Source organism: Fukomys damarensis, unplaced genomic scaffold, assembly GCF_012274545.1.
Source record: "Fukomys damarensis isolate Sample0158 unplaced genomic scaffold, DMR_v1.0_HiC HiC_scaffold_30, whole genome shotgun sequence".
Lineage (NCBI taxonomy): Eukaryota > Metazoa > Chordata > Mammalia > Rodentia > Bathyergidae > Fukomys > Fukomys damarensis.
Genome location: NW_022900942.1, coordinates 55,871,285 through 55,898,519, shown reverse-complemented (window position 1 = coordinate 55,898,519; position 27,235 = coordinate 55,871,285). Strand labels below are relative to the sequence as shown.

The 27,235-nt window shown below is 37.4% G+C and overlaps 1 protein-coding gene across 1 annotated transcript in view; it reads left to right on the top strand.

Moving 5' to 3' along the window:
- Taf4b (TATA-box binding protein associated factor 4b) overlaps window positions 1–27,235 on the top strand; it is a 142,426-nt gene that overhangs the window by 19,254 nt on the left and 95,937 nt on the right. Inside the window, exons 3-9 of the mRNA XM_010644010.2 lie at window positions 87–232; window positions 1,585–1,692; window positions 6,373–6,534; window positions 6,640–6,762; window positions 10,885–10,974; window positions 13,877–14,494; window positions 26,456–26,573. Coding sequence (XP_010642312.1) covers window positions 87–232; window positions 1,585–1,692; window positions 6,373–6,534; window positions 6,640–6,762; window positions 10,885–10,974; window positions 13,877–14,494; window positions 26,456–26,573 — 1,365 coding nt within the window. The remainder of the gene's footprint in view (window positions 1–86; window positions 233–1,584; window positions 1,693–6,372; window positions 6,535–6,639; window positions 6,763–10,884; window positions 10,975–13,876; window positions 14,495–26,455; window positions 26,574–27,235) is intronic.

Here is a 27,235-nt window from a genome sequence, read left to right as displayed (position 1 = left end):
TGTTGAAATGGGAGAAGAAAGTACTGTGCATGATGTTTATATTTATTAGCTCAGAAGTCACATTTTTTTTTTCTTTGTAACTGCAGGAACAGTTTTGATCAAAAGTAACAGCGGTCAGTTGATGTTGGTGTCTCCTCAGCAAGGGGTGACGAGAGCAGAGACCCCACGAACCGTAACTCCCAGGCCAGCAGTACCAGTGAACACGCAAACTGTCAAAATCTGTGCAATGACGGTAATATACCTTAATTGTCCTCCATTTCTCAGCTGACCTCGTCATATAAAGGTGTATGTATTTGTTAGCAAAAATAATTTGAGATGATTAAACTCAACTTTTTAAAGTAAGTGGCTTTCTTCAAATATGCTAATTTAGTTGAGTTTTGTTTAGTCATTTGATAATTGCTAACGTAATGAAAATTCAATCTTTGTACTCAAAGATTTTACATTTCTCAAAGGACATGCTCAAAAGGATGATTTGCATCTTGAAAGAAGATAACCATTCTGCTTCAGTTTAATTTGTGGTAAAATAGTGAGACTCTTGTGTATAGTATTCATTGTCATCCATACCTTATAGAAATTAAGACATACAGAAACCTGCTGTGATATTTCATTAGCTTTACATTGTTAGAAAATGATTTATTTCACATACCTGGTGATCTTTCTAGGTGACTGAAGTGAAGAGTGATAGAATTTTTAAAACACTTCTGTGAATATTTAAACACAAAATGCTAGATATAGTTGAACATATTCATAATGACTCAGCCATTTGAATTAAAAATTTCATTTTTGGTGTTAATATTATCCTTTGCCCATTTTATATGTTTTTATGTTCTACTAATTTGATTCTAGGTGCTCAGCCAGTTATTTACTCTGTCAGTAATACTTGCTTTTTCTCTTTCTAATTTGCTTTATCTGTAGGTTAAGAATATAGAGTAGCAGGGCTGGGGATTTAGCTCAGTGGTACAGTGCCTGCCTCGCAAGCGCAAGGTCCTGAGTTTGATCCCTAGTACCCCCCCATATGTAGATAGATAGATGGAATGGACACAAGAGAGAGAGAGAGAGAGAGAGAGAGAGAGAGAGAGAGACAGGGAGTATAGCAGGTTTTTGTTTAAATATTAAATATTAATTTATGTGGCTTCTGTATAGTCAGAGTCAAGTTTAAGATTTTTTTTTATTTGTTTGTTTTTTTGCGATAGGGTCTCATATGTAGTTGAGACTGACCTGGAACTCACTGTGTAGCCCAGGCTGGTCTCGAACTCACAGCGATCCTCCTGCCTCAGCCTCCCGAGTGCTGGGATCACAGGCGTGCGCCACCACGCCTGGCTAAAGTTTAAGATTTTAGTGTGGACTACTCTAGTGCTTAGTGTGAGATTTCACATGAAAGGGGTATTTATTGAATCACTTGCCTCCTTAGAAATATGAAATGAATGTCAATTGATGATTTCTGTGCATAAAAACGTTAATATTATAAAGTCAGTTGCAACAAATAAGTTTCTAATGGGAAATTGTTCTCATGTTCTCCACAGTACTGACTGATTATAAATGACTAATAATGGTGACTTTGTTATCTTGTCCCTTCCTCCTCAGAATTCTAGCTCACAGGTAATCAAGAAAGTGGCAGTGGCACCTGTTAAAACATTGGAACAGAGAGGAGCTACTGTGGTCACCACTGTTCCAAACCCTTCCTCAGTACAAGTGAGTTGTGGCTTACATGTGGTTACATGCGCCCTGGTTGTTTTTGTATCTTTCTTCGTTATTTAGCTATTGCCTGCCAAATGTGTAAATTGCTGAATATATGACACTAAAGAGAGCAGTTCACTGATACACGATGACACTTACTAAAGTGGAAATGCTGTAGATATGGGAAACAAGAAAATATGGCGTATATTCTTGGATATATTTTAATGAAATGTATGAAATTAATGCAAATACATCTAATAGCCATGTGTCGTGGTCTCTTAAAGTAGGTGCTGAGATAGAATTTGGAGTCTGAGATATTTATTATGGATTAGTACCTGTGGAATGGAAGAAGAACAAGAATTCAAACTAGATGTAGGCCCAATAAAGCTTCAGCCAACCTAGTGGAGAAGGTGGAGCACATAGGCTTGTCAGCATTGTCCCATCTGGGCTGACATAGTCAGATGGGCCTTCCTGCCGGGAGTAGTCACTGGATTTGGGCTGTCTTGGGAAAGTTGTACTTTTGAGCAAGGTCAGTATCTTCAACTGAGGCAAACCCAGTGGAGCTGACGACTGGAAGCTGTCCAGGAGTGCTCCCAGTGGCTAGGACCATGCAGATGCATCCTTGTGATGGCTCATCCCAGTTTGCTCCTTGTATCACTTGGATCCACTGCCATGTACGTGTTGTAATAGGGTGGGCGGCCGCTCTGCTGCTACAGCTGATCTTGAGCCACAGCTGACACTAATCATCTCCTTCTGCTATCCACTTCAAGTTACCTCACCTTCAACTACCAACTGTGCCAAGCTTGGTAATATTATTGGGCAAAAGACCATCATACTATCTCATTAATTATTTAGACTAGCAGTACATTAGCAGTGTTTTCATTGAGTATATTTTTTAAACATTGAGTACACATTTAATGCCATTGGTTAAAGAAAGATATTGCAGAGAGAAAACACTTTTAGCAACATGGTCTTAAATACTTAGGATTGCTATTTGTACATTGAGTTTCCATGACATGAATAACAAGTTGTGCTGGGTAACTGAAGGAACTCCATTTATACTCATCATTCAGGGATAAAGGGGATTTCTTGGAAGTTACTTCTTAAATTGTATCAGACCGAATTACATTTCAAGGAGAGTGATTTTCTATACCCGTCTGAAAGAATAGTCATTTTAGGATTGTTAATATTTTATTACAGGTACTAATTCTCCACATCCATAGACCTTAATCTTCCCCTTGCTTGCTGAAGCTATGGTCCCATGTCTGTGCCCTCTGGACATGAAATCTTAACAGTTCTAGAAAGTGAAAGCTTGTGTTCACTTAGTTATTAAATGAAATTGGTGGACACTAATTACATTTGTAATTTTTATAAAAAGGACATTTAAGAGTCTGAATTCAGATAGGTAGAAGAGTCTTTATTAAGCGCAAACTGAAACTAAGAATTTCTTTTAATTGAATATAGTCTCGAAACTGGAAGTATGGAGTATTACACTGTGCTAGTGCATACCCGAGACTCTCACGGTAGAAATCACTGAGTTTTAAAGATTTTTCTCAAACATTACAATTACCTTGAATTGTTCATACTTAATTATCATTTTGTGATAGTTATTAGCGTCACTGTCAATCTGTATTTTGTTTTTTGTGGTACTGGGGATTGAACTTGGGGAGTGCTAAACTCTATCCCCAGCCGTTTCTAAAATTTTGAAACCAGATTTGCTAATTTGCCCCAGCTGGTCTCATACTCTGTCTTCCTGCCTCCACCTCCCTAGTGATTACAGAGAGGTGCCACTGTTCAGCCTCCAGTCTTATTTAGTATACTGATAAAGAAGTTGTATAGCAAAGAAAAATTTAGTAATATATTTGTTAAAATGGTATATTTGGGTTGCTTCATATGTATTGTTCTTGGATTATTTTTCCATACACTAGTATATGTCTGCAATTGATCATTATTATTTCCTTGTGGATTGCTTTTCCTAATTTATATTGATGCATATTTTAAGTTGGGTTATTCCTCGGTGATAGTCTAGGGCAGTAGAAATTATCAGAGTGTAATTAATGATTCTGTATCCACTTTGAGAGGCAAAGCATCTTAATTTGGGATACTTCTTAGAAATGAGAACTGTGAAATGAGACAACATAGGACTCCTTGTTCTTGATTATTTGACTAGAGAGGCAAATTTGTATGTTAAGAAATTTTGAAATAGGTATTTTCCTTTTAGCAATATTTGTTTAAAATGGCTTGAAACATGACCCACTAGTAAATGTAACATGAAAACTATTTTAAAAATATTATGTTCAGTTTTAGACCATATGAGTGGGAAAGATAGTTTTTCTCATTGTTAGATTAGAATGTAAGTGTGAAAATGATCTTTTTAAAAGAATTAGTATTTATAATCAAATATGAACAATCCTAAAATGACTCCTCTTTGAGACAGGTATAGAAAATCACTCTCCTTGAAATGTAATTTGGCCTGCTAAATTTGCATACAGTGTACTTTTCTATCTCTAAGTATAACTGCTTTTCACATACATTTGTTTAACATGTACTCCAGCCTTTTGATTCCTATCCCCAAGGCATGCCTAATCAATGCGGCACAGTCTTGCAAAGAATGGCAAGACTATTGGCTGGGTACTGAGTCTTACTGAGTCTTAAGTTATGATTAAATATAAGAGGGTCCATCCAACACTGGAATAGGAAGACCAGGATTATATACCTTGCAATGTCCCTAAACAAGTGCACCTAGTTTGCAAGGTACATGTATTTGGTAAGGTACAAGTGGTGGCTTTATTAGAAAGCATTTTAAAGGACAGATTTGTATTAGAGTGTGTTAGTCAGCAGTACCAGAGGTAAATCAGCTTGGAAAGGTTTTGGACATGTGTAATCCCAGCACTTGGGAAGTAGAAGCACAAGGATCATGAGTTTGAGGCCAGCCTGGGCTACACACTGAGACACTGGGGACAGAGGAAGGCAGCAGAAGGGGAGGGTAAGGGGGAGGTGGAGGAGGCGGGGGAGAGGAGGAGGGAGGTTGAGTGGAGGTTTCAGGTGTGAGGAACCATGAGAGATAGGAGGGGGCCATTAGGAGTCCCAGTAGCTACTGAAGTGCACATTCCCGGTGACTGGAAGTCTTCCCAGGGTTCCTTCCATCTCTTAGGTATCCCACCTCCTCCCAATAGCGCCATGGGCTGGGAACCAGGCTTTTGACACATGAGCCCTTGGAGAACATTTCAGATGCAAGGTATAGTGTGGAGAGAAGGTGAAATACTGACAAGAAAAGTAAAAGTACTTGTGCCAAAGTACTTCCTCTTCTCACAAACAGGACGCTTTTCCTCACCTCACGTCATTGCATCTTGTGTTCCAGGGAACAGACCTGCTCGGGAGCCCCTCTCACCAGCCACCAGAGACATAATTGCTAGCCAAAACTCTAGGTTATGCTTTCTTAATTATAGTATAAATGAGAGCTTATGACTGATTATAAGGTACTCTAAAGAGTCTTATTTACTGTATATAATCTAGAAGTTCATTAAAAAATCTGGAAGGATTCAGAAGAAACTGTACAGTTGTTGCCTCTGGAAAGTAGGAGTGAGGGTATGAACAGGAGGAGGGTGACTTCGTTTTGATGTTGCTTTTAAGGCTTTCTCTATTTAATAGAATTTTACTAATTTAGTTGTAATTTGTGGTTTTACCTCTTTTGTTCAATATTTTGTCATTAGTTCTAGTCCTTATCAGTATTTTACATTTCCTTTCCTTTTACCCTCAAAACATTTTTGTGTAATGTTATGTGCCAGTCTTACTAAAGTGGATAATTCTGAAATGCATTCAAATTGATCTAAAGTATTGCAGAAGGAAATTTTCTTGAGGATTATAGAAACCTGATTTTTCTGTGTATGTGCTTGCAGAACACAAGCATTTAAATTAAAATCTTGGTGCAGTATTCACTTTTCGGTGTGAATTGTGAATACTGTTCTTTCCCATCTGCCTTCCATGCCAAGCTTTTCTTATGTCCAGAAACTTTTAATATTTGAGACAGTGTGGTTTTCTGAATTATCATGTTGTGATTTCTTGTATTAAAAATTTTGCCCTGCAGGTGGTGCTAGAGTCACACCTCATTTCAGTAGAGGGTGCGAGAAACGAGTTGCTTTTCAGTGTGAACATTTGTAATATCCTTTATGCTTATTTTAATGGTCCATATAAAAGCAGCCTGGTTGAATATAAAGCAGATCACTTTGTTTTCATATAAAGACCTGCAATTTCAGATACTTTGTAGAGAAGCAAGAACAATATTTTTTGAGGATTTTTTTGTTTGTTTTTTGTTTTTTTGTTTTTTGAGACAAGTGCTGGGATTACAGGTGTGTGCCACCACGTCCGGCAAGGAGGACTTTTTAAGGGTACTGGCTTTCATAGACAACTCTAGGGTAGAAGCACTGTTGCTAGCCTCATTTTTACAGACAATAACCGGAGGATTAGCAGGAATAGTAACTTGCCTGTCCTCAGTACTGTAGTAGGTGGCAATAAGAGTAGGGAGGTAGATGAGAATGAAACCTAGATCTGTCTGAGTACCGAGTTCTGTGTTATGTTTTGTAGACTCTTAGGGCATCCTATCAAAGCAAAGATGTCGAGATTCATTGTAGTCTGCTAAGTGTGAAGTGGGGTGCCCAGAAGTACTTATCTCTGTATGTACTGGTTGAATTTCAGTCTGTGTCTGTGCCAGCCAGTGTTGTCACGGTTACTCCAGTAAAGCCAGCGAATACTGTAACTGCCCTGAAGCCTTCAGGTTTGGGAGCACCATGTGCACCCTCCAATGAGCCCAGTTCTAAAGCAGAGAACTCAGCAGCCGCTCAGACTGACCTCTCTCCGGTAAGCTGCCACTTGCCCCTTGTACAAATGCAGTTTCTTGTCAGTGGTTTTGAATCCTGTCTGCTGGCTCATATTTGTGGTTCTTCTATATTTCTCCTCATTTAGGCAATGCTAGAAAATGTGAAGAAATGTCAAAACTTTCTTGCAATGTTAATAAAGCTAGCGTGTAGTGGGTCGCAGTCTCCAGAGATGGGGAAGAATGTGAAGAAGCTGGTGGAACAACTTCTGGTAAGTTGTAAAATGCTGCAAGTTCTATAGGAACCCACAGAGCATGTTAAAAATGGGAATATCTATATATATTTGATGTTGATTTTTTAAAGCCACTTGTTAAACTTTCTTTTTGGTTCTTGAAAACATGTAATGATTATAACATTTACACAATCAAATTTATTATCTGTTACTTTAAAAAACTTTTTATTTCTTATCATATAGATCTAAGTTATACAACATCATGATTTGAATACATATTATTTTATATATACCAGTCTTATTTTCCTACTTTGAAAAGGGCATTAGAGAGAAGGTTAACTTTTTGGTCAATTAGGAAATTGTTACTATATTTTAAAATGCCAGAAAGATGGGCCATGAACAAAAAATGAAATTCATTTCTCATATGACCAAGCCTCACGCTTTAGGACCTGTGGAAATTACATAACTATCTTAGGCCTCAGTTTCCTTATCTACAAGATGAGAAGAATAAGTGGGGTGGTCTTTGAGGTTCCAGCAAGTTCTAATTTGCGGTCTTAACTACCAAATTGCACATCTTTAGTTTCTTATTAGCGTTTTTCAAGTAAAACTTTTCATACACAAAAGAGGATGAAGGTTAATGTTAGCAAATAATTGAATTCTGTGCTCAAGACTTGCTGAGAATATGACAGATGATTGTAATCTTGAATTGTGTGTTAAAGGGCAGGCACTAGGGATAGAACCCAGAGCCTGACACATGGTAGGAACACTCAACCACACCCCTACCCTGATTTTGAGCTTTTTTTGTTGTTGTTGTTGTTACTGGGGATTGAACTAGGGACCTTGAGCTTACAAGGTAGGTGGCGGAAACATTGAGCTAAATCCCCGGCCTCCAAATGGATCTTTAAATCTTTTCGATTTTTTTTGTTTTGGTACTGGGGGCTTGAACTCAGGATCTTGCACTTGGGAGCAAGGGGGTGGGACCACTGAGCTAAATCCCTGGCCCTTGAGCTTTTTGAACTACTATAATCTATAGATTTCTTTGACCATATAACTAATATTTTTTGTGTTTTTAAAATGTAAAATTGGCACCTCTACCAAGTGGAAACCATGAGTATTTCAAATATTGGTTGGGGAAATTAAGTATACATTATCAAAATATATTAGGTCTTTAAAAATATTCTTATAGATATTAAAAATTGAATATATTTGAAATGGTTACTTTCTCATTTGGGAAGATGTTTTTAAGATATTTAAAATTATACATCCTATATACAGATTTTTAATTTAGATTTTGAGTATCTTTTTAAAAGTAAACACTGAACTTGGTTCTTCCCTTTCCAAGGTATGTTAGTTTTGAAAAGGGATATATATATATATATATATATATACACACACACACACACACACACACACACACACACACACACACACACATGTATACACACACACACATATATATACATATATACACACACACACATATACATATACACACACACGCACACACACACAGAGATGGGGGGAAGAAAGAGAGAGAGGGAGAGAGAGACTTGATCCTCTGAAATAAAATACTTAGATGGAGAGACATGATGAAAAACAACATATATTCTGGAAAAGATTTTGAAGTTTTTAAGCCCAGAAAATGTGTATAGATTTTGAGGCAAGATAGCAGTAGCTATGAATTAATCAGATGTCCTTTCTAACTTAAGATTTGTTTATTTTAGAACAGCAACCAATAGTATTCAGATATTTTGGTCTCTGGATACTTTTATGTTCCTAGAAGTCAAGGCTTCCTCTAGGCATTTTTATTTTTCTGTGGACCTGGAATTCAAACTGTGGAATTTAAAAACTTTTATTTTTTAAAGTGATAATAAAGATGTTATGTATTAACTTGGATAAAAAATATTATTCCCAAAACAATAAAATTGAGTGAAGAAACTGGCATTTCTTTACATTTTGTAAATTTTTTTAAATGTACAGCTTATTAGAAGGTACCTGGATTTTCGTACTCTTCTGCATTTAATCTATTTTGTGATATGATTTTTTTTTTTTGGTATCGGGGATCAAATGGGACCTTGTGCTTGTGAGGCTGGTGGGGGAAACCACTGAGCTAAATCCCCAGCCCAGTGTGGTATTTTTTTTTTTTTAGAATATTTGGGAAATATCTGATCTCATTTGAAGAGGTGGTTGGAATAGTAGACATTGCAATAGAATATCCAGGACACTGGATATTCTGTAGCATATGCTGCCTTGTCTTAGATAGGAAATAGATTTTTTACTCATTCAAGATTTTTTTGTCATAATTTGTGTTGGTCATTTGGAAAATACCAGTTCACTGAGTTTCGCAGATTTCCAAATTTTTTCAGCTATTTTATTTAAGATAACAGATAACATGGTCATTAATTTCCCTAACAGTCTTAGCAAAAAATTCTTTTAGGGCCGGGGATTTGGGCTGGGGATTTGGCTCAATGGTTCTGTTGCCTGCTTCGCAAGCGCAAGCTCCTGAGTTCGATCCCCAGTACCCCCCTGCCAAAAAAAATTCTTTTAACTTCTAGGAAACCATCAAGTCCAGAATAGTGATTATAAATTTTCCAAAATTGTAGCTTTGACTTGAGAGCTTTATCATCAGCAACAAATGCTGTCAGTTATTTTCTTTATAGCTACAGGCTTCATTTATTTTTTGAGAAAATGTCTACCAATTCAAACATTTGGTCATTTTTTTGCAGTTGCTTTGTCATTGTTTCCAGTAAAAATGAAAACTAACAGGTGGTTCAGCTGATGACTCAGTGGCAAAGTGCTTTTCCTTGAGCATATTTCTTTGGTTTGCTGCACAAATGCTTTTTGTGTGATTCTTCTTCATGTTCAGAATTGGAAAGATGTCTGCTGAAGAGTAGAAATGTAATAAAATTAATTTTTACTGTTTCATCATGGATGTTTAGAAGAGTAGCTCGCTCTTTTTTAAACTATTTGCATATAGAGAAGTGGAGAATGATGACAGCTATTTTACTTTGCCCTTGCCCTCCTTTTTCCATGTGGCACTAAGGATTAAACCCAGGACATTGCACAGGATAGGCAAATGCCCTATTACTGTGCTGCACCCCCAGTCCTTTCTTTTTTGGTACCTGGGATTGAACTCGGGTCCTTGAGCTTGCCAGGTAAGCAGCAGAACTTCTGAGCTAAATTCCCAGCCTTAACAAATGGATTTACAGTAACATCTGGCCATTTGGATTCTGAGAGCTGTATACCTACCCTTTTCTTTTTTCTTTTGGTACTGGGGATTGAACTGGAGTCCTTGTCCTTGCGAGGCAGGCTGTGGAACCACTGAGCTAAATCCCTAGTCCCTTCTTAAAATTTTATTTTCAGACAGGGTCTAGCTACATTGCCTAGGTTGCCTTGAATTTGCAACTCTCCTGCCTCAGCCTCCGGTTTAGCTAGGATTGCAGGCATGTGCCGCTGTGCTCATCAGAAACACACACACACACACGCACACACACACACACACACACACACCCCAACCTTTTCAGTGAAAATAATTTTAGACCTCAAACACCCTTCAAATGCTTCAGAACATAAAATGACCAGTAGGGAGTCTCCAGTTTTTGAAAAAGCTATGAATGCTCTTGCAATAACATTCTAAAACCAATGTAGATTGATTAGGGTAATTAAAAAATTGATGAACCAAAATAAAAAAACCTCAGAGACCCCAAAACAAATAACTTCTGTTTCCTACCCTTAAGTTTAGGATTTTGAGTCTTTGCTTCCTCATTGTTCTTAACTAACTGTAATAATGGCACAGCATTCAGCCAGTGAGCTCCCCTTTGTGATCTCTGTGAGTAAACATGGATTAATTATGCTTTCTCATTTCTCTGGTGGCAGGAGAAAAATGCCTTTCTGTAATGATGGACTTTGCCACTTATGAAAAGCTTGTCTACAAACATGAATTACGTACTTTGCCTCCTTTATTTTACTTTATTTAATTATTTTTTAAAGAGCCAGAGCCTGGCTGTGTTGTCCAGGCAGCCTCAGACTCCTTGGCTCAAGTGATCCTCTGGCTCACCCTCCTGAGAGGCTGGGGCTACAGTGTGTGCCACCATGCCTGGCTTTGTGTCTTTCAAACTACTTATATACCTGAAAGTGTTTTTCCCCTCTCCAATTCCTTAGGATGCAAAAATTGAAGCAGAAGAGTTTACTACGAAACTGTATATCGAACTCAAGTCGTCACCTCAGCCTCACCTAGTTCCTTTCCTTAAGGTAGTGTTATGTGTTTCTTTGAAGGCATTTTTTATGTAAGATTTCTTAAAATATTTTAAAGATTGAATAGTTCACTATGATAGTAATTCAGTGTGAAGTTGCTCACATTGTGGGACAAACCTTTGTAAACTGTAAAGCAAGCACATTCATAATATTGTTTTCATTTGAACATTTTTGAAAAATAAGAATAACATTGATGAACATAACTTGATGGTGTTGTTTAATACTCGAAAAGGCATATATTCAAGAGATTGTTGACACACGTGTGTGAAAACGGGGTCTTCTGTTTTGTTTAACGATTCACTTTCTCCTAGAATTAAAAACCACATAGTATCACATTTCCTGTGATGGTTATAATTTTGAAGAATTAATTTGTATAAGAGCTTGTTCAGGCCTAAAAATCTATTTAGATTCCTAAAAGTTACAAAGGAGTTAAATTGAAATTTATAAAGTCATTAAAGAACTCACAGCTATTATGAACCAGCACCATCCCCATAAGTTTGGATGTAATAGCATCGAGTTGCCTTCTGAACATTTTGGAGTAAATGTCCTGGGGAGATGAAAGGGGCTGCGTAGTTAAGACTCCTTTTGTTGACTCGCAAAAGAAGGGGGACAGAGGATGGGAGCACCCCGTTTTCATAGGATATTTGTAGCAGAAACTGTTTCTGAGAGAGTGACCAAGTTGATGAGGAGGGTGCAAATCATGCTATGTAAAGTGTGAGTGAACTGAGAGTGTATTTGCCAGAGAGGATTTGGGCTGAGGAAGGGAACTTGAAGGTTCAGTTCAGTACCTTGTATCACTTGTGTGAAGCGCACAGCCTTGTGAAAGGAATTTTGTCTCTTTAAACTTCTAGAGCTTATAGCTAGGGTTGGATAGATTTGTCTAAAAATGTAATGGATTATTTGTGAAATGACTCATCCTCTTCCTGGATGTCCCACTTGACTGAGAAGTTAGAGGCCTTCTTCCCAGGTTCCTTTCATTGCAAAGCTTCTTGAGCTCCGAGTGCAGTATAGAACAATGACAACTCTTTCTAGTTTTTGAGTTGTACTCATTGGGTGCGCGGAGGGAGAAGGAAGAAAGACTGACCACCTACAATGTGACAGCACTGGCGTTAGCTTTTCATTACTATAACAAATACCTGAGATAAACTTTTAAAGAAAAAAGTTTTATTTGACTCCCAGTTGTAGAAGCTCTGGTCTGTGACCAGTCGGCCCATTGCCATGGTCTTGTGGCAAGGTAGCACATCATGCCAAAAGTGTTTGGCAGAGTAAAATCTTTCACCTCAGGGCTGGGAAGAGAAACAGAACGAAGAAGATAACAGGGTCCCACAGCCTCCTTTGAGCCAGGCCCCCTGTGACCCAAAAATGAAGCCGTGCCTAGGCCCCACCTCCTAACGTTCCTGTTGCCTTCAGGTAGCACCATGTTGAGGGATACCCAAGATCTGACCCACTGCAAATGATCCCCTAAGTTCTTTTACGTGATGTGCACTGTGTGTATTTGGTTACTGTATCACTCAGAGTATGTACTAGGGAATGGTTTTCATTTTAGAGAGGACAAAACCACTTAGATTGGCTAACTTTAGAGCAAACTCACAGGTCTAGAATTTATTTGACTCTACTTTAAATTATAAAATAATACCATGGAGGATTTGTGCTTTGTGTTTGTTTTCTAAAAAATCCTCAGGGTTTTATTTTCCTTGTATTATTTTTTTTCATCCTTGAGAGCTTTAGAGGGGATGTATTTTGCACAGAGAGTAGGGATTCAGCATTTTTAACTTAACTCTGCTCAGGTAATCAAAGAGATAATTCAAATATACATTTACATTATCTCTTTAAGTCTCATTACTTTAAAATTTCTTTCCAATTATGTTTTCCTGATAATCGCTCTTGGATTTCCAATTTGAACTTGTCGCTTTCCCCATACATTCCTAAAGCAGTTTATTTTCTGCCAGTTTTGAATTTTAGAAAAAGATTATGGGGGATTTTACATATATAAATTTTGAAAATCTCCCCAGATAGTATTGTGAATTCCCTCCCTTCCCCTCCCTCCTCTTGTGAATGAAGTGGAACAATAGTTCACCTTTACTTAAGAGGGGACTGTGGTTTTATTTTTGTTCTTTATACTTGTTTCTTGAGTACTTCCATTATTTCTAGCTCTCAGTAGACAGTCTGGCTGAATGTAGGTGTTACAACAAGGTAATCTTCCCAAACAGTCAATGAAGATAATCTTTACTACCCATCTAGTGTTGTGTCTTTTCCTTAGATGTGACAACCCCAGGCATGAAAAGGCACGATATTCATTTTAGACTCTACTTTTTCAGTAGGTTGCAAAGATAGACACTGACTTCAAATCTGGTCAGAGAATATGCCACCTCAGTTATGGAAATGTTTTTGGATCTTGAAATTTATTTTGAATTAGCTTTATTTTGGTATAAAGACTAATTTTTGTCTAAATTTGGAAAGTTATTTAACAAAAGACCTAGATTCGATTGTGTTGTAAATAACTTAGATGTTGTGGTTACTAATGATCTATTATAGCTTCAGATGAATACAGAGAAGTGTGATCCAGTGTTTTATTTTACCAAATTGATAATTGAGGTATCCAAAGTAAGTTTCATATTGAGTTGTGATAATTTCATATTGAAAAATAAAGTACCGTTTGGCTTTAAATTGATTGTATCATGGATACTGATAGGATAAAATAAGGGGTATTGAAATATTGATACACTTTGGATTTGCTTTATCTTACTAAAACAACAAATAAAAATTTTGTGCTGGAGATATAGCTCATTGGTAGAGTGCTTGCCTAAGATGCATGAAACCCTGGTATATATTTCAATCCCTGCACAAAATTTTATGTTAATAATTTATCAGTGTATTCTTTTTCTGTCTGTATTTCTAGAAAAGCATGATTGCCTTACGACAGCTTCTTCCTGACTCCCAGAGCTTCATTCAGCATTGTGTTCAGGAAACTTCCAGCGAGGCTGTCTTTGCCACCCATACCCCAACAGGAACAGCTCCTCCTGTGGTGACAGCTGCAAGGTCCTCTGCCCAAACTGAAAAGCCCATCATTGTTTCTGCAGCAACAGTGCCCACACCTGTGTCTGTGCAAACTCTGAATCCACTTGCTGGACCAGGCGGAGCAAAAACTGGCCTTGTGACCCTGCATTCTGTGGGCCCGGCTGCTGTGCCAGGGGGAACAACAGCTGGAACTGTTCTGCTCCAGACCTCAAAACCTCTCTTTACATCAGTACCAAATGCAGTAACAACAGTCTCGCTTCAGTCTGAGAATCCAGTTGTTTCTGGAGCAGCAGTAACACTGGCTCTTCCGTCAGTAACTTTTGGAGAAAAGTCAGCTGCAACTCTTTGTCTTCCATCAGTTAAAACAGTTGCTGCTTCTGCAGGTACCATGTTGGACAAGCCTGTCATTGGCGCTCCCGTCCAAATCAAACTCGCCCAGCCAGGCGCCCTCCTGTCACAGCCAGTTGGGTTTCCGCCAGCCGTCAAAGTCAAGCAACTAGTGAGTAACATTCTGTTTCTTCTTTAGTCACTTATTTGGAAATTTTCAAGCATTCAGAAAGCTGGCGAGACTAGTAAAAGACTGCATACCCTTTATCAAATCGAAGCAGTTGTTAATTTTTATCTGACATGCATTGTTTCCTGCTTAATATTCACATGCATGTGCCCCCCCCCGTATTGGGAATTAAACCTGGGGCCTTTGCACTGAGCTACATCCCTGGTTTTTATTCTGTGCTTCCAGACAGTGTCTCACTAAATTGCCTAGATTGAGCCCAAACTTGCAGTTTTCTTGCTTGAGCCTCCCAGAGTGCTGGGACTCTAGGTGTGTGTCACCACCACTTTTTGTTGCGTCATTATTTCAGAATTGATGCCAGTGCACCCCAAAATATTGTGTATATTTCTTAAAGGGAAGAGTTTTTCTTTTTTCCAGTCTTGGCAAACGCTGTACCACTGAGCTATATCCCCAGGATACAAAAGAATTAGTTTATGTTTTACATAACAGAACGTATAGTTACATAGCAGATGTTAATATTAGTACAGCATTTCCCAGTTATCCCAGTAATTATCTTTTAACATTGTTTTTTTGTGATCTTGTTTCAATTGAAGAACTGCTTATTATGTACATTTAGCTATTTATCTTTGGCTCGCTAATCTAAAACAGTTCTGCAACTTCTTGTGGTTCTTCATTATATGGTAATATTTTAAAGGCCTGGGCTAGTAATGTTGTAGGATATTCCTTTATTTTGTCTGAACATTTGCTCAAGATGAGATGCAGTTTAAATATTTTGGGAAGGGATATTACATAGGTGATTGTATGATAACATTTGTTTACAAAAAAGTACTGAAGGGAGAAGGAAACAGAGGGATATAAAATAAGTTGTGTTTTTCCTAAACTTTAGGGTAGGAGGTTCTTGAATGAAAGAAGGACGTTTTAGCTATCTATTGATTATTTGATGTTTAGAATGCTCTTTATTCACATAAGACAAGCTTTAATCAGAAGACTATAAAAGAATTGTTAACCCATGGGAAATAGTACATAGTAAATTCATTAAAAGTAATGTTTCTTTGTAAAATTCCTTCCTTTTTCATAATGTGTCAGAGCAGGCTGATTTCTTTACTATTTGATGATTGCTCTTGCTTTCTTTGATAAATCTTTGTGTTAGAGGCTATGTTTTGAATCTTATTGTTTGTTTGTTTTTTTGAGACAGGGTATTGCTTTGTAGTTCAGGCTGGCGTTGAACTCACTATGCAGTCCAGGCTGGTCTTGAAGTTGTGGTGATCCTCCTGCCTCAGCCTCCAAGTGCTGAGATTATAGGCATGCACCAACCTACCTGGCCTCACATCTTTTTTAGTTTATTCTGCCTCTTGCATGTATTTCTCAGCCTTGTTTGTATGATCAAGAATACAGGCTTGGGCCGGGGATTTAGCTCAGCAGTTCCACCGCCTGTCTTGCAAGCTCAAGGACCTGAGTTCAGTCTCTGGTACCAAAAGAAAACAAAACTAATACGGCTATCATTTATAGGTGATCATCTTTTGAGGTAGAAGGGCAGCTGTGGACACACAAAGAAAGGAGAAGCTTAGGTGACCAGAGCTGGAGGGAGTCTAAGTCATAGGCAGCTGGGAAGTGTAATAGTTATTTACCAGAGGGTGACTATTATGTCTTTTCTTATCCTTTCCTTGTCTGAGTCTGATTTTTTGTTTGTTTGTTTTGTTTTTTGTTTTTTTGAGACAGGGTCTCCCTATGTAGTTAAGACTGTCCTGGAACTTACTATGTAGCCCATGCTGGTCTGGAGCTCACAGTGATCCTCCTGCCTCAGCCTCCCCAGTGCTGGGATTATAGGCGTGTGCCACCACGCCCAGCCTGAGTCTAATTTTAAGGAGAAATATGTATTTTCTCTTTGGATTTCTTTGGGGAGGCTGAAATTAATCTCAGGTGTGAAACATTTTTTAGAAGCAGTCGTTGTTACACAGTGTTCAGATAGCCAGGTTTGGGAACCACTGGAGCAAATGAGTTGCCCCAGGAGAGGCACTTTTGGGTAGAGCTGAAGAGTTGAAATTGTTTTTCTGGGTCACAGCTGATTTTTAAGTCAGGGCCATCTTTATTGTTCATATCTAGTACATAGGTCCCTCAGGTGAAGTTTTATTTTGTTGGCTACTAGAGTTCTAAAAGTGTCCTTAGGGTGCTGTAGATTTTTAAATAATTTTGTGATCCTCAAGGACCACAGCTATCACCACAGGAAAAAAACCTAAGATCCCAGAAATTCTGATTGACCCCTCCTATCACAGTGAACAAGTAAAGATGTTCCTCTAACAACCGACCTGGTTAATGACTGTTCAGACTTGGACCCACTACTCAGATTTACAGCCTGTCTTTTTTATGTACAGGTCTGTACATCTTGTTTATAGAGCCCCAGGGTCCTTTTTGGTACGTATACCTCATTTATACAGTACTGTGATTTTTGTGATTGTACTGTACAGTACAGTGCTGTAGTTTTATTTGTTATACATATAGTGCTGCATGGACAAGTTATGCAAATAAAAGTAAAGTCATCAAGTTGGAATTTCTTTGTTCTGAATATTGTAATGTGCATATTCTCTGCAGTTCTTCATTTGATGAACCATTCATTTAATGACCGAGTCCCAGGATCATACCTTGGTTGTTAGACAAGGAGGGTTTATAGTGGATCTCAGCCTAGAACTCTTTAACTTTTCCATTAGATTATAATACTTCCTGTTTCAACTTTAGCCAACAAATTTATGTTAATATCCTTGCCTACCCATTATACAATGGCAAAAAGCACAGAGATAAGACACTGAAAATGCATTGTGAATTTATTTTACAACAGATTTACCTGGGACAAAACAGCCTAAACACTTCTGTATGGTAATGCTGCAGAGGGTTGAACAAGGGTATTTTTTTCAAGTCAGGTAATTTAGAAAATCGGTGTTTTAACTTGTTTGTGTTTATTGTGTTTTTTTTTTTTTTTTTTTTTTTTTTTTTTTTTTTTTTTTTTTTTTTTTTTTTGAGACAAGGGTTCACTATATATTCCAGTCTAGTCTTTAACTCACTATGTGGCTGGCCTTGAACTTGTGACATTTCTGCCTCAGCCCTCAAACTATTGTAATTACAGGTGTGTGTCACCATGCCTGGCAAGTTAAAACTATTTTTAAAAATAAACTTAAATTTAATTTTAATTTGATTGGAAGTAAGGAATATCATTGAGCCCACTATAACCTGTAGTTCAGTTTAATCCTATGTAGGTGAGGAGGAAAATGCTCAGGATGCTAGAAAAGAAGAAAGCATTCTGTGTAGCTTATATAAAATGTGGCAAATAACTTAAAACAAGAGAATTGCTATGCTGTATCTAATCTGTGGTTGGTGCAACCCAGTATGGTGTAAAGAATATGCATGTGGCTATCTTGCTTAATGTCAGGTTTAGAGTCTTTATCATTTATTTCCTTTAATGATTGTGGATTTAATTCCTTCTGAGTATTTCTTGATTCCAGTAGTAGATCTGGAGAATTGTATAGGTTTCCTGCTTCTTGGATAAGATCTTTAAATATTGCGTTTTCACATTATAAGAAGACTCCCATGACTTTAGACTTTATTAGTATTTGTTGACTTATTAGTATTATTATTAGTATTAGGTTTAGACTTTATTAGTATTTGTTGAAATTATTCATTTTTAATCTATCTACTACCACTGTAAAAAAGATGTTTTTATCATTGCATGCTATTTTTCTGTCTCATTGACTGTTACATTTTACTGTACTTGAGGGTTCTGCTAAAGCTTTCAAGAAAATTAACTGGAACATTCAGTTTATTTTAGGTGAAAGCTTTTCATTTTGTACTGAAAAGGTTGAAATGTTGAAACATGGGACCTAATCAGTAGTTCTGGGGATTGTAAATAAGTATTTAGTTCTTATTAATGAATTCAGTTCTTATAAATAGTTAATCTTACTGGTTATCTATCATTTGGAGCACAGTCATTATATAGTATTATACACTCAAATATTGAACTTGATATTTAAAAACTAATGAAAGAGCAGATGAATTGGATCATGGATTACTAGATAATAAATAGATACTTTTAGGAGACCCCTGGTGCTTGAAATTTTTCCTTTGGATATTTGTGAAAAAACTTGTTTGAGCAAAAGCTAAATTAAATTAAATTTTAATTAGCAAACTTAATTTAGAAAAGTTAAATTTTAATTTCATTGAACGCATTTTTGAAATTTAAATTTTGATTAGTTTTATAAATAATTTCACTCATAAGATTAAAAATAAACCCCCTTGCCAGGAGTGGTGGTGCATGCCTGTAATCCCAGCACTCGGGAGGCTGAGACAGGAGGATCGCTGTGAGTTCGAGGTCATCCTGGGCTACAAAATGAGTTCCAGGTCAGTCTCAACTACATAGTGAGACCCTGTCTCAAAAAAAACAAACAAACAAAACAACCAAAAAAAAAAAAAAAAACCCCCTCAAATCCATAGTATATGTAAATAAAATTCATGAACGAGAAAATTAATTCAAAATTGCTGACATTTATTTTTGCCAAGGAAGGCAGAGATAGTTTTGGAAAGCTGCTACTCTTGGTAATCTACTGATCACTTAAAATAATTTTTACTTAGAAATAGGGTAAGAAATTTTGATGTCATTGAAAATATTTTCCTATTTTTAAGTATATATTTCTTTAACTATATTACTTGCATTTCTTCTTTAACAGTATCACAGAATTTTTTTTTTTTTTTTTTTTGCGGGGGGTACCAGGGATTGAACTCGGGTCCTTGCGCTTGCAAGGCAGGCCACCAAACTGCTGAGCTAAATCCCTGGCCCCTTATATCACAGAATTTGATAAATAAGTGGCCAAGTATTTTGAACACTCATTTTCCAATTATCACAGTTTTGTGCATATAAGAGAAAAACAGATAATAAGTATTTGAACATTATCAATGTGGTAACTCACTTTCGTGAATTCCTAAAATACAATGATCCTGAATAGTTTAAAAAACGGTATTGTATCGTACTTTTACTTGCACCTAATTATTTTGAAGAACGTTTTTAAAGAATTTTCATTAATAAAAATAGTTTTTAAAAAATGAATATTCAACATTTTATATGAAATAATCAGCAAGACAGAAGTCAGCCATTTGTCTCTGGAAAAATTTTTTCAGGGTATAAATTTTACTCTCTTGATGATAACCAATATTTTCTGTAGGAAAGAGGAAATAAAAATTGAGTAGGAAAAAAATTGTTAAAATTATTTATTGGCTCAAGTAGTTTGACCTGCAGTTTTATATCAGACTTCAAAGTAGTTTTTGTACTGACCCAGGATCCAAAGTAGTTTTTCTTTTTTTTTTTTTTCCTTTTTTCCATTAAGAGAGGAATTCAGTTGATTTTACTATCACTTAAATAGGACTAATAAAAGGTTTAGTGAAGAAAGAGGTTAAATGCAAGTGAGAGGTACGCTTTATTTACCATCTATAATTAGGAGTTGCACAGAAAATTCTTCATTCTTCATGGGCTTTAATTTAATCAGCATTTTTATAAAAGTGTTTTTTTGTTGTTTTTTAAAGCAGGGACAAATTTTATTCGAAAAAATAAAAATGAAGGGTGAGGAAGAAACTGACTGTACAGAGTGAGCTTGGACTGACTAAAAGAAGAAAAAGTAAGATAAAAGAGCACCCCGGAGAAAGCAGGGAGGGCTATTGTGAGGAAAGCCACGATAGTGTCAGGTCTAGGCCGTCCTGTTTAAAACCTGCTCAAGTTCTATGAGGAAGTCCACATGCAGGGCTTTGGAAGCTGCTCTGTGCGTGTCCAGGATCTTATAATCACAGGTCACACTCACTCCCTCATCTGTCATTGCCATGCCCTAATCTCCTGTGTCATTTTCCCCAAGAAACAAAGATTCCCCCCATAATTCTTTATGGGGCGCTGAGGGAGTGCAAGGCTCTGCCTTCTCTAGCTTATTCAAACTGCAAAAGGCTATCGACCCTGCCTACTGGCCATTATGTGCTCTCCACTACCTTGGGGGTTCTGTAGTTCACTGGCTGTGTTGAAGAAAGAAAAACCTGTCAGAAAACAATGAGAAAAGAGTTAATGACCATTGAGCTTCACTGTGAGCTCGAATATGAAGAGCAGGTCAGATAGTCACACTTCCTGTAGCTCCCCTGAAGTCTTACTCAAGTCTTCCAGAAGCCCAGAGGAGTAGCTTTCTCCTTTTGGGTGGTCTGTTTTTCAGAGTTCAAATAGGACTGGCTTTATTCTGGAAAGATGACATCTATCTCTGCCACCTTCACTGCAGTGGGTGTGGCCAGGATCACTGAGAAAGCGTCTTTTCATTTTGGCTCTAAGTGGTCAGCAGGTGTCCTCTCTCTCCAAGTTTTCATGAGCACTTGGTCTTCAGGAGGGACAGTAGGTTGGTCCTCCTGGGCCAGGCGCTAGACTCTGTTCCCATACATTTGGATAGCCTGTTGTACTTGGTCCAGATTAATGAGATATTGTAAGAACTTTGTGGCTTCTGGGTCTACTGTCATATCAGAGAATAGAAATGGACTCCCATACAAGATCTGAAATGGGCTCAAACTTAGCCCAGTCTTGGACGTGTTAGGAAACCCTCATGAGCACTGTTGGCAGCAATCAGAGCCTGGACTTAGATGTCTTTTGGCGAAGTTTTCCCAGAGCTTACTTTAGGGTCTGATTGGGGTTCTCCATCTTTCTAAAAGATTGAGGCCCACTTCCCTTGTAGAGTTTTTATACCTTATCACTATGTCCCTTGAGAAAGAACCAAAAGTTTCGTAAGGAACTGAGAATAAGACTAGGGCCTTGAGGGGCTGGGCTAAAGGGTTATCCTTCTTGCTGCCCCGTCAGCCTTTTGATTTCCCAAGGAGACTTCAGACATGTCTCTTTGGTGCCCTTTACAGAGCATGACTGTGACCTGCCTGGGAACACAGACTGAATCTAGGAGTTGTAGAATTTCCTGCCTGTATTTTCTAGTTAATTGACAGAGCCGCTCCCATCAGTGAACCGTACTTCCTCACGATTTTGGAGGGGCATGTCACTTATGTTCTAACTGCTTGCATAGGCCTGGGAGGTCACTTGTTCACAAGAGTGGCTAACTTATGGGCCTGTAGGCATCAAAGGAGCAGAGTTAATGGTAGAGTAAGTTTTTATATAACGTCAGTGGTGTCTAAGAGCATGGTCTGATATTTACTGAGCCATTCCATTGTTAACCACGAGTGACCTTTTGTCTCTGGACTATCTCTGACCTGATGGGGAGTTAGGAATTCCAGTTTCTGTTAGTATAGTGCAAAGAATCTCTCACTCATCAACCCCAACTATGTCAGTAGATGAAGAGGAGGGTTTTCTAGAGAAGTAAGTCAGAACAGAATGAATTGGCTCACCCATGATGGCTAAGATTACCTGGGGCTCCTCAGAGGAGATGGCAGTGTCTGTGAACAGGGGCATTGCATGTTCCCCTGGGCCTCTTCAGTCATCAGAGCAGGAAAGAAGGGGTCTGCCTGGTCTAGTCCCTCTGGGAGCGGGAACAGTCAAACCTCCAGTTGCATGAGTCAGGCGCTTTAGCTGTCTCACGTGAGCAGAGCCCAGGCAGAGGTGTGGTGCAGTCTCGTGCCCAGGAAACAAGAGCTTTTCCCATGGTTGTCCCTGGGCTTTTCCCTAGATGGCCTGTGTGATTTTAAAGCATTGCCAACTATGATAGCTATAATCTTGGCCTTTTTCTTTTGTCCCTCCTCTGGGTCCCAGTTATTGAACACAGAACAGGCAATGTACAGCAGTTGGACTATAGGTGTCTGAGGCGCCATCTGAAGTTTTTGTAGCTTATGTTGGACACCCAGGGCTGACTGACAGCTGAAACGAGTCCCACTTGTGCTTCTCCCTCTTTGGAAGATGGATTGACATGAGTATATTTAGGAAGAACTTAATATACCTCTTTACCTCTGTGATAAGAGCAGCTAGCATGTCAGGCAGCATTCTTAGTCCCCTACTAGTATGAAAGCCCCACATTTGGTTCTTCTGAAGGGGAAATGACCTTTCCAGGGAGGTTTCCTTCCTTCCCTTTTTAAAGCACATTGTTCATTTGCATAGCTTCTTATAAGGCTATAATTGATTTATTGACTGGGGAAGTTAAGGAGGTAGGTAGAAGAGACCTCCGCTGCCATCAGACAGATCAGAGACTCACATGCCTCTGAGAGACGAGTGGGGGTTCCAGGACAGGGCCATTCTCTTAGTTTTTGAGCTTTTCCTGCAGTAAAGAATCACGAAAGTCTTTACATAAAGGATTTCGTTCCACTTCATATTAGGCAGAAATGCTGTAACTGAAGAATGGTCTCATAATTTACAGTACTATCCCATGCCCATCTCTGAACCACCTCCCAGTTCTTACTGAACCAACCCAAACTGTATTGCAGTAGTAAAGCTGTTTCTACTGTGGATTGTCAAAATCAAACCTTTTCCACTCACTAAAAATACAGCCTAGTGGAGAAGTCGGTGAAATCTGAGTGATGGTGAGGTCTGAGAGGTCCTATTGGCTCTGCTTAGAGCCTTGTTCTCCAGTATCTGACTTTTACTCCTAGCTGGCTATACCACGTTATTGTTGAAAGCTCCTTCTAAAAGTAGCTCACCAAATAAACACGATCAGGTTTTGGGTTGCTCACCTCTCCTTCTGCAGTTAGACTCCAGGTTCTTCTTGTTTCAAATAAAGAACTGAATAAAATGAGCAAAAAGCAGTGACAGAGTTTATTTGAAAAAGTAAAAGTGAAGAGTGAGGGAGAATCTGGCTCTGCAGAGCGAGCTTGGGCTGAGTGATAGTGGAGAAAGTAAGCTAAAAGTGCACCTTGGAGGAAGCAGGGTGGGCTCTCAGGAAAGCTGCGATGGCCTGTAACAGTAGTCTTGATCTAGAAGTTGATTAATGCTTGTTTATTTAAATTTTCTTGAATGTTATTTTAAGTTTTGTGAGAATACATTAGAATTTATGGAAAATAAAGCTAGAGACATTTCCAGTGTGTTTTGATTAATTTCAAAACCTTCCTAAATAATTAAACATAGATATGACTACCTATAGTTAAATATTTATTTTTTTCTCTTGAGACCAAATTTACATGCCGTGACACACACGTTTTCCGTGTACCATTGGAAAAGTATTTTTAAGCTCATCAGAATAGTTTAATACTGCCATCATTTCAGCATTCTTTCATGCCTCTTCTCAATCAGTCTGCAGCCTCATCTTCCCAGAGACAGTCACTTCACTATCTGATTACTTTATAGATTAGTTTTGCTTTCTCTAGAACTCAGTGGAAATGGAATCATACAGTAAGGGTATTTCCATCTGTTTGTTTAATTCGTCCTTGTTTCTTTGGTTCCTTTTTCTGGGTAGAATGTAAGAATCATTTCTTGTCAGCTAGCCAGATCATAATTAATGAAATTAATTAGTAGATTTTATAAACTACTGAAATACCAGTTCCTTGTTATGCGGAGAGAAAAGGCTAATGTGTGTACTGTGCCTTTCTTTCCTTAATTCCAAAGTTTCTTTTGGAGGAAGTAAATAAAGAACTTAATTTGAGGCTAAGGGATAATGGGTATTAAACCCATGGGTGCTCTGCACTGAGCTATTTTCCCAGCCCTTTTTATTTATTTAGAGAACAAATCTCACTGATTTGCCCAGGTGGGATTTGAACTTGTGATCCTCCTGCCTCAGCCTCCCAAAGTGCAGGGATTACAGGATGCACTACTGCACCTAGTTAAGGTCTTAATTTTTAAGCAGTATGCTAGCTTTTCTCTTTCTTGACATGTAAGATCAAATGTCTGTACTGTGGATCAGTTTTTGTTTCTCTAAAACAATTTCAGTCTCCATAAATTACCTAATAATGTGACTTTTTATGGTCATTTCTTGGAAAGAAGACCAATTAATTCTCTTATATGTTATCACTCATTATGTTTTATTTTGTTTTTGGCTAGTATGCAGGAGTGTGCTGCCTATATTTTTTAGATTTGGTACATAGGCTACCCAGGTGTTTGAGTAATTAAGATGAGTACTGATGGGGATGGAAGGTTGTTAAATCTCAGCTCAAAACTGTTATATTTTCATGTACCTATCAAAAGAGTATGAAGACTCACTGCTAAACAACTTTATAATAATATTTTATTATTATCCTTCCTATTTAAAATGCTGAAAACAATGCCTAATAAAGAGTATCAAGAAAAAACCTATGAAAAATAGGGAAATAAGTCCAAGTTGTTGATTGCATTCTCTCGAGTTTCAGTCTGAGTGCAAAAACAGTACTTTAAATGTGTATTACTTCAGATATGTTAAGCCTGATCCCTAGGAATTTTCAAGAAATAAATATGATGTCAGCCTCATTGAAATGCATTATTTTTCCAAGAGTTCTTTTCTGTTATCAAAGAATAATGGCAATTGAATTATTCTAACATACATTTCTTCTCTAGAATAGTTCTTTTCTGTTGTCAAAGAATGATAGCAATTGAATTATTCCAACTTCTATTTCTTCTCTAAGGGGATTAGTTCCTATAGGATTATTTATAAGTTATTTTGTGTTGTTGCTTTTTTTTTCTTCATAGTGCACACTTGATTTTTAAATTTTATATACAAATAATTAGAAAGCAGAATAAATTGTACACTAATGATTCTGTTAAGAAGCCTTTCTCTTGGCTGGCCCATAACTTCTTTATATTAACCGTGTAGGGTTTAAAGTAATTCTGAATGGTTTGCTGTCAAGAGCTAGCTTAAATTCATGGTGACGATTTCTTCTTTGAATTGAAAAAACTAACACTCTGCTATTCTGGTTTTTTCTTTTTCTTTGAAGCTAAAAAGTAATAACCCTGTTATTACTTTAATTTCTTTTCCTTTATCCCAACCCTCATTGGATTTCTTGACCTGTTATCTTGGAGAATGCCTTTAGCATTGTCACTTTTCAGATGGTGTAGGAAGATATCTTAAAAAAAAAAAAGCAGCTCTTAAAAAGCTCATATCTTTTAGAGATATATTTTGAAATATTTATAGCTTTCAAAAGATATATCTGGGATTTGTTTTAAAATAGTTGAGAGTGTCAGAGAAGTGGACAGAGGATGAACTTGATTGTTGAAGACTTCTTTAACCTTGGTAAGAGTATAGGTACTTTTGCATATATTAAAATTTCCACCATAAGTTACAAAGAGAAAATAGGATCCATGCGGAAGTTTTTATAAATTTGAACTTCTCTCTAAAAATAGTGTGTCATAGAAATACCTACATATCATGTTTATTGCAACCCAGTTCACAATATCTGAGCTATGGAATCAGCCTGTGAGCCTGTCAACAAATGAATGATTAAAGAAAAAATATATATATATTACTCAGCCATAAAGAAGAACAAAACTAGAGATCATCATGTTAAGGGAAATAAGCCAGACTAAAAAAATTTCATATTTTTTTTCGGAACCGGGGATTGAACTCAGGTCCTTGTACTTGCAAGGCAGGCCACCGAACCGCTGAGCTAAATCCCTGGCCCCCATATTTTCTTTCATATGTGAACTCTTAAAATAACAAAGAAAAGGGAGATGACATGAAAGTCTTTAGAGAAGACTTAAGAGGGGAGCAAGGGGGAGAAGGGTTGGGGGGAGAATAGAAGTGATGGGAGTGGAAATTACCCAAGAATGTTATATGTGTATATGAATCTGCCAAAAATGAAATCCATTAATATAGATGGTATAACTAATGTTCATTAATAACAATAGTATAAAATATGCCAGATAGTTATTTTTTAAACTTTTGAATGAGATAATTTTATTATATACAAATAAAAATTTTCAGTAAGCATTTTTCTTATGCTAAGATAAGAGTATATAGTATGTACAGCTGGGTAAGCACAAGCTGTTGTTAAAAGTGAAATCTTCTTCCTTTCCTAATGCAGGTTTGCTTGAATGACTGACAGTTCTCTTTGTTTTAGGTAGTCCAGCAGCCATCAGGAGGCCTTGGAAAACAAGGGACCACAGTTTCCCATTCCTCAGCATTGACCATTCAGAAATCTGCACAGAAGATTCCAGTGAACACTGTAGTACCTACTAGTAAGTGTCTGTCCTCCAGGTCCCTGCTAGCCGTGCCAGCTCCATCACGTTTGTTTTTGGAACGTGGTGGGTTTTGCATAATTTGTTTATTGTTAGATTAAGAGAAGTTTGACCTTTTAAAGTTGTTCCTAAGAGAAGGCTGAAAGAAAGCTATTTTATTTGTACATCTTTTGTACAAATACAGACGCTTCTGAGGGGTATATGTTGTTTTGAAATAAAGAGGGCCGATTGCTCATGATATTCTGTAATTCGATAAAACAGTCTACTAGTAAATAAGTATTCTTTTAATTTAAAATTTTGTTACTTCATGATTTCTTTTTAAAATGAAGTTTTTTCTCAAGTTTGGAAATTATTCTCACACAGGTAAATCTGAGTTTTTAAGTCTTTTAAAAATATAACCACCTAAGTGATAGACTGTTAATGTGTTTTAGTCACGTTTTGTGTATCTTTTTATAGTGATATTAATTCTACAGATAATTTGAGACCATATAAAAAAGAAATACAGAAATCATTATAAGATGATTTCTTATCCAGGGAATATATATCCATCATCCTATTTGAATTTAAACATAGTTTCAGGGCAGCTTGAAATTTTCTTTGATTATTCTATGTGTGTGTGTGTGTGTGTGTGTGTGTGTGTGTGTCTGTGTGTGTGTGTCTGT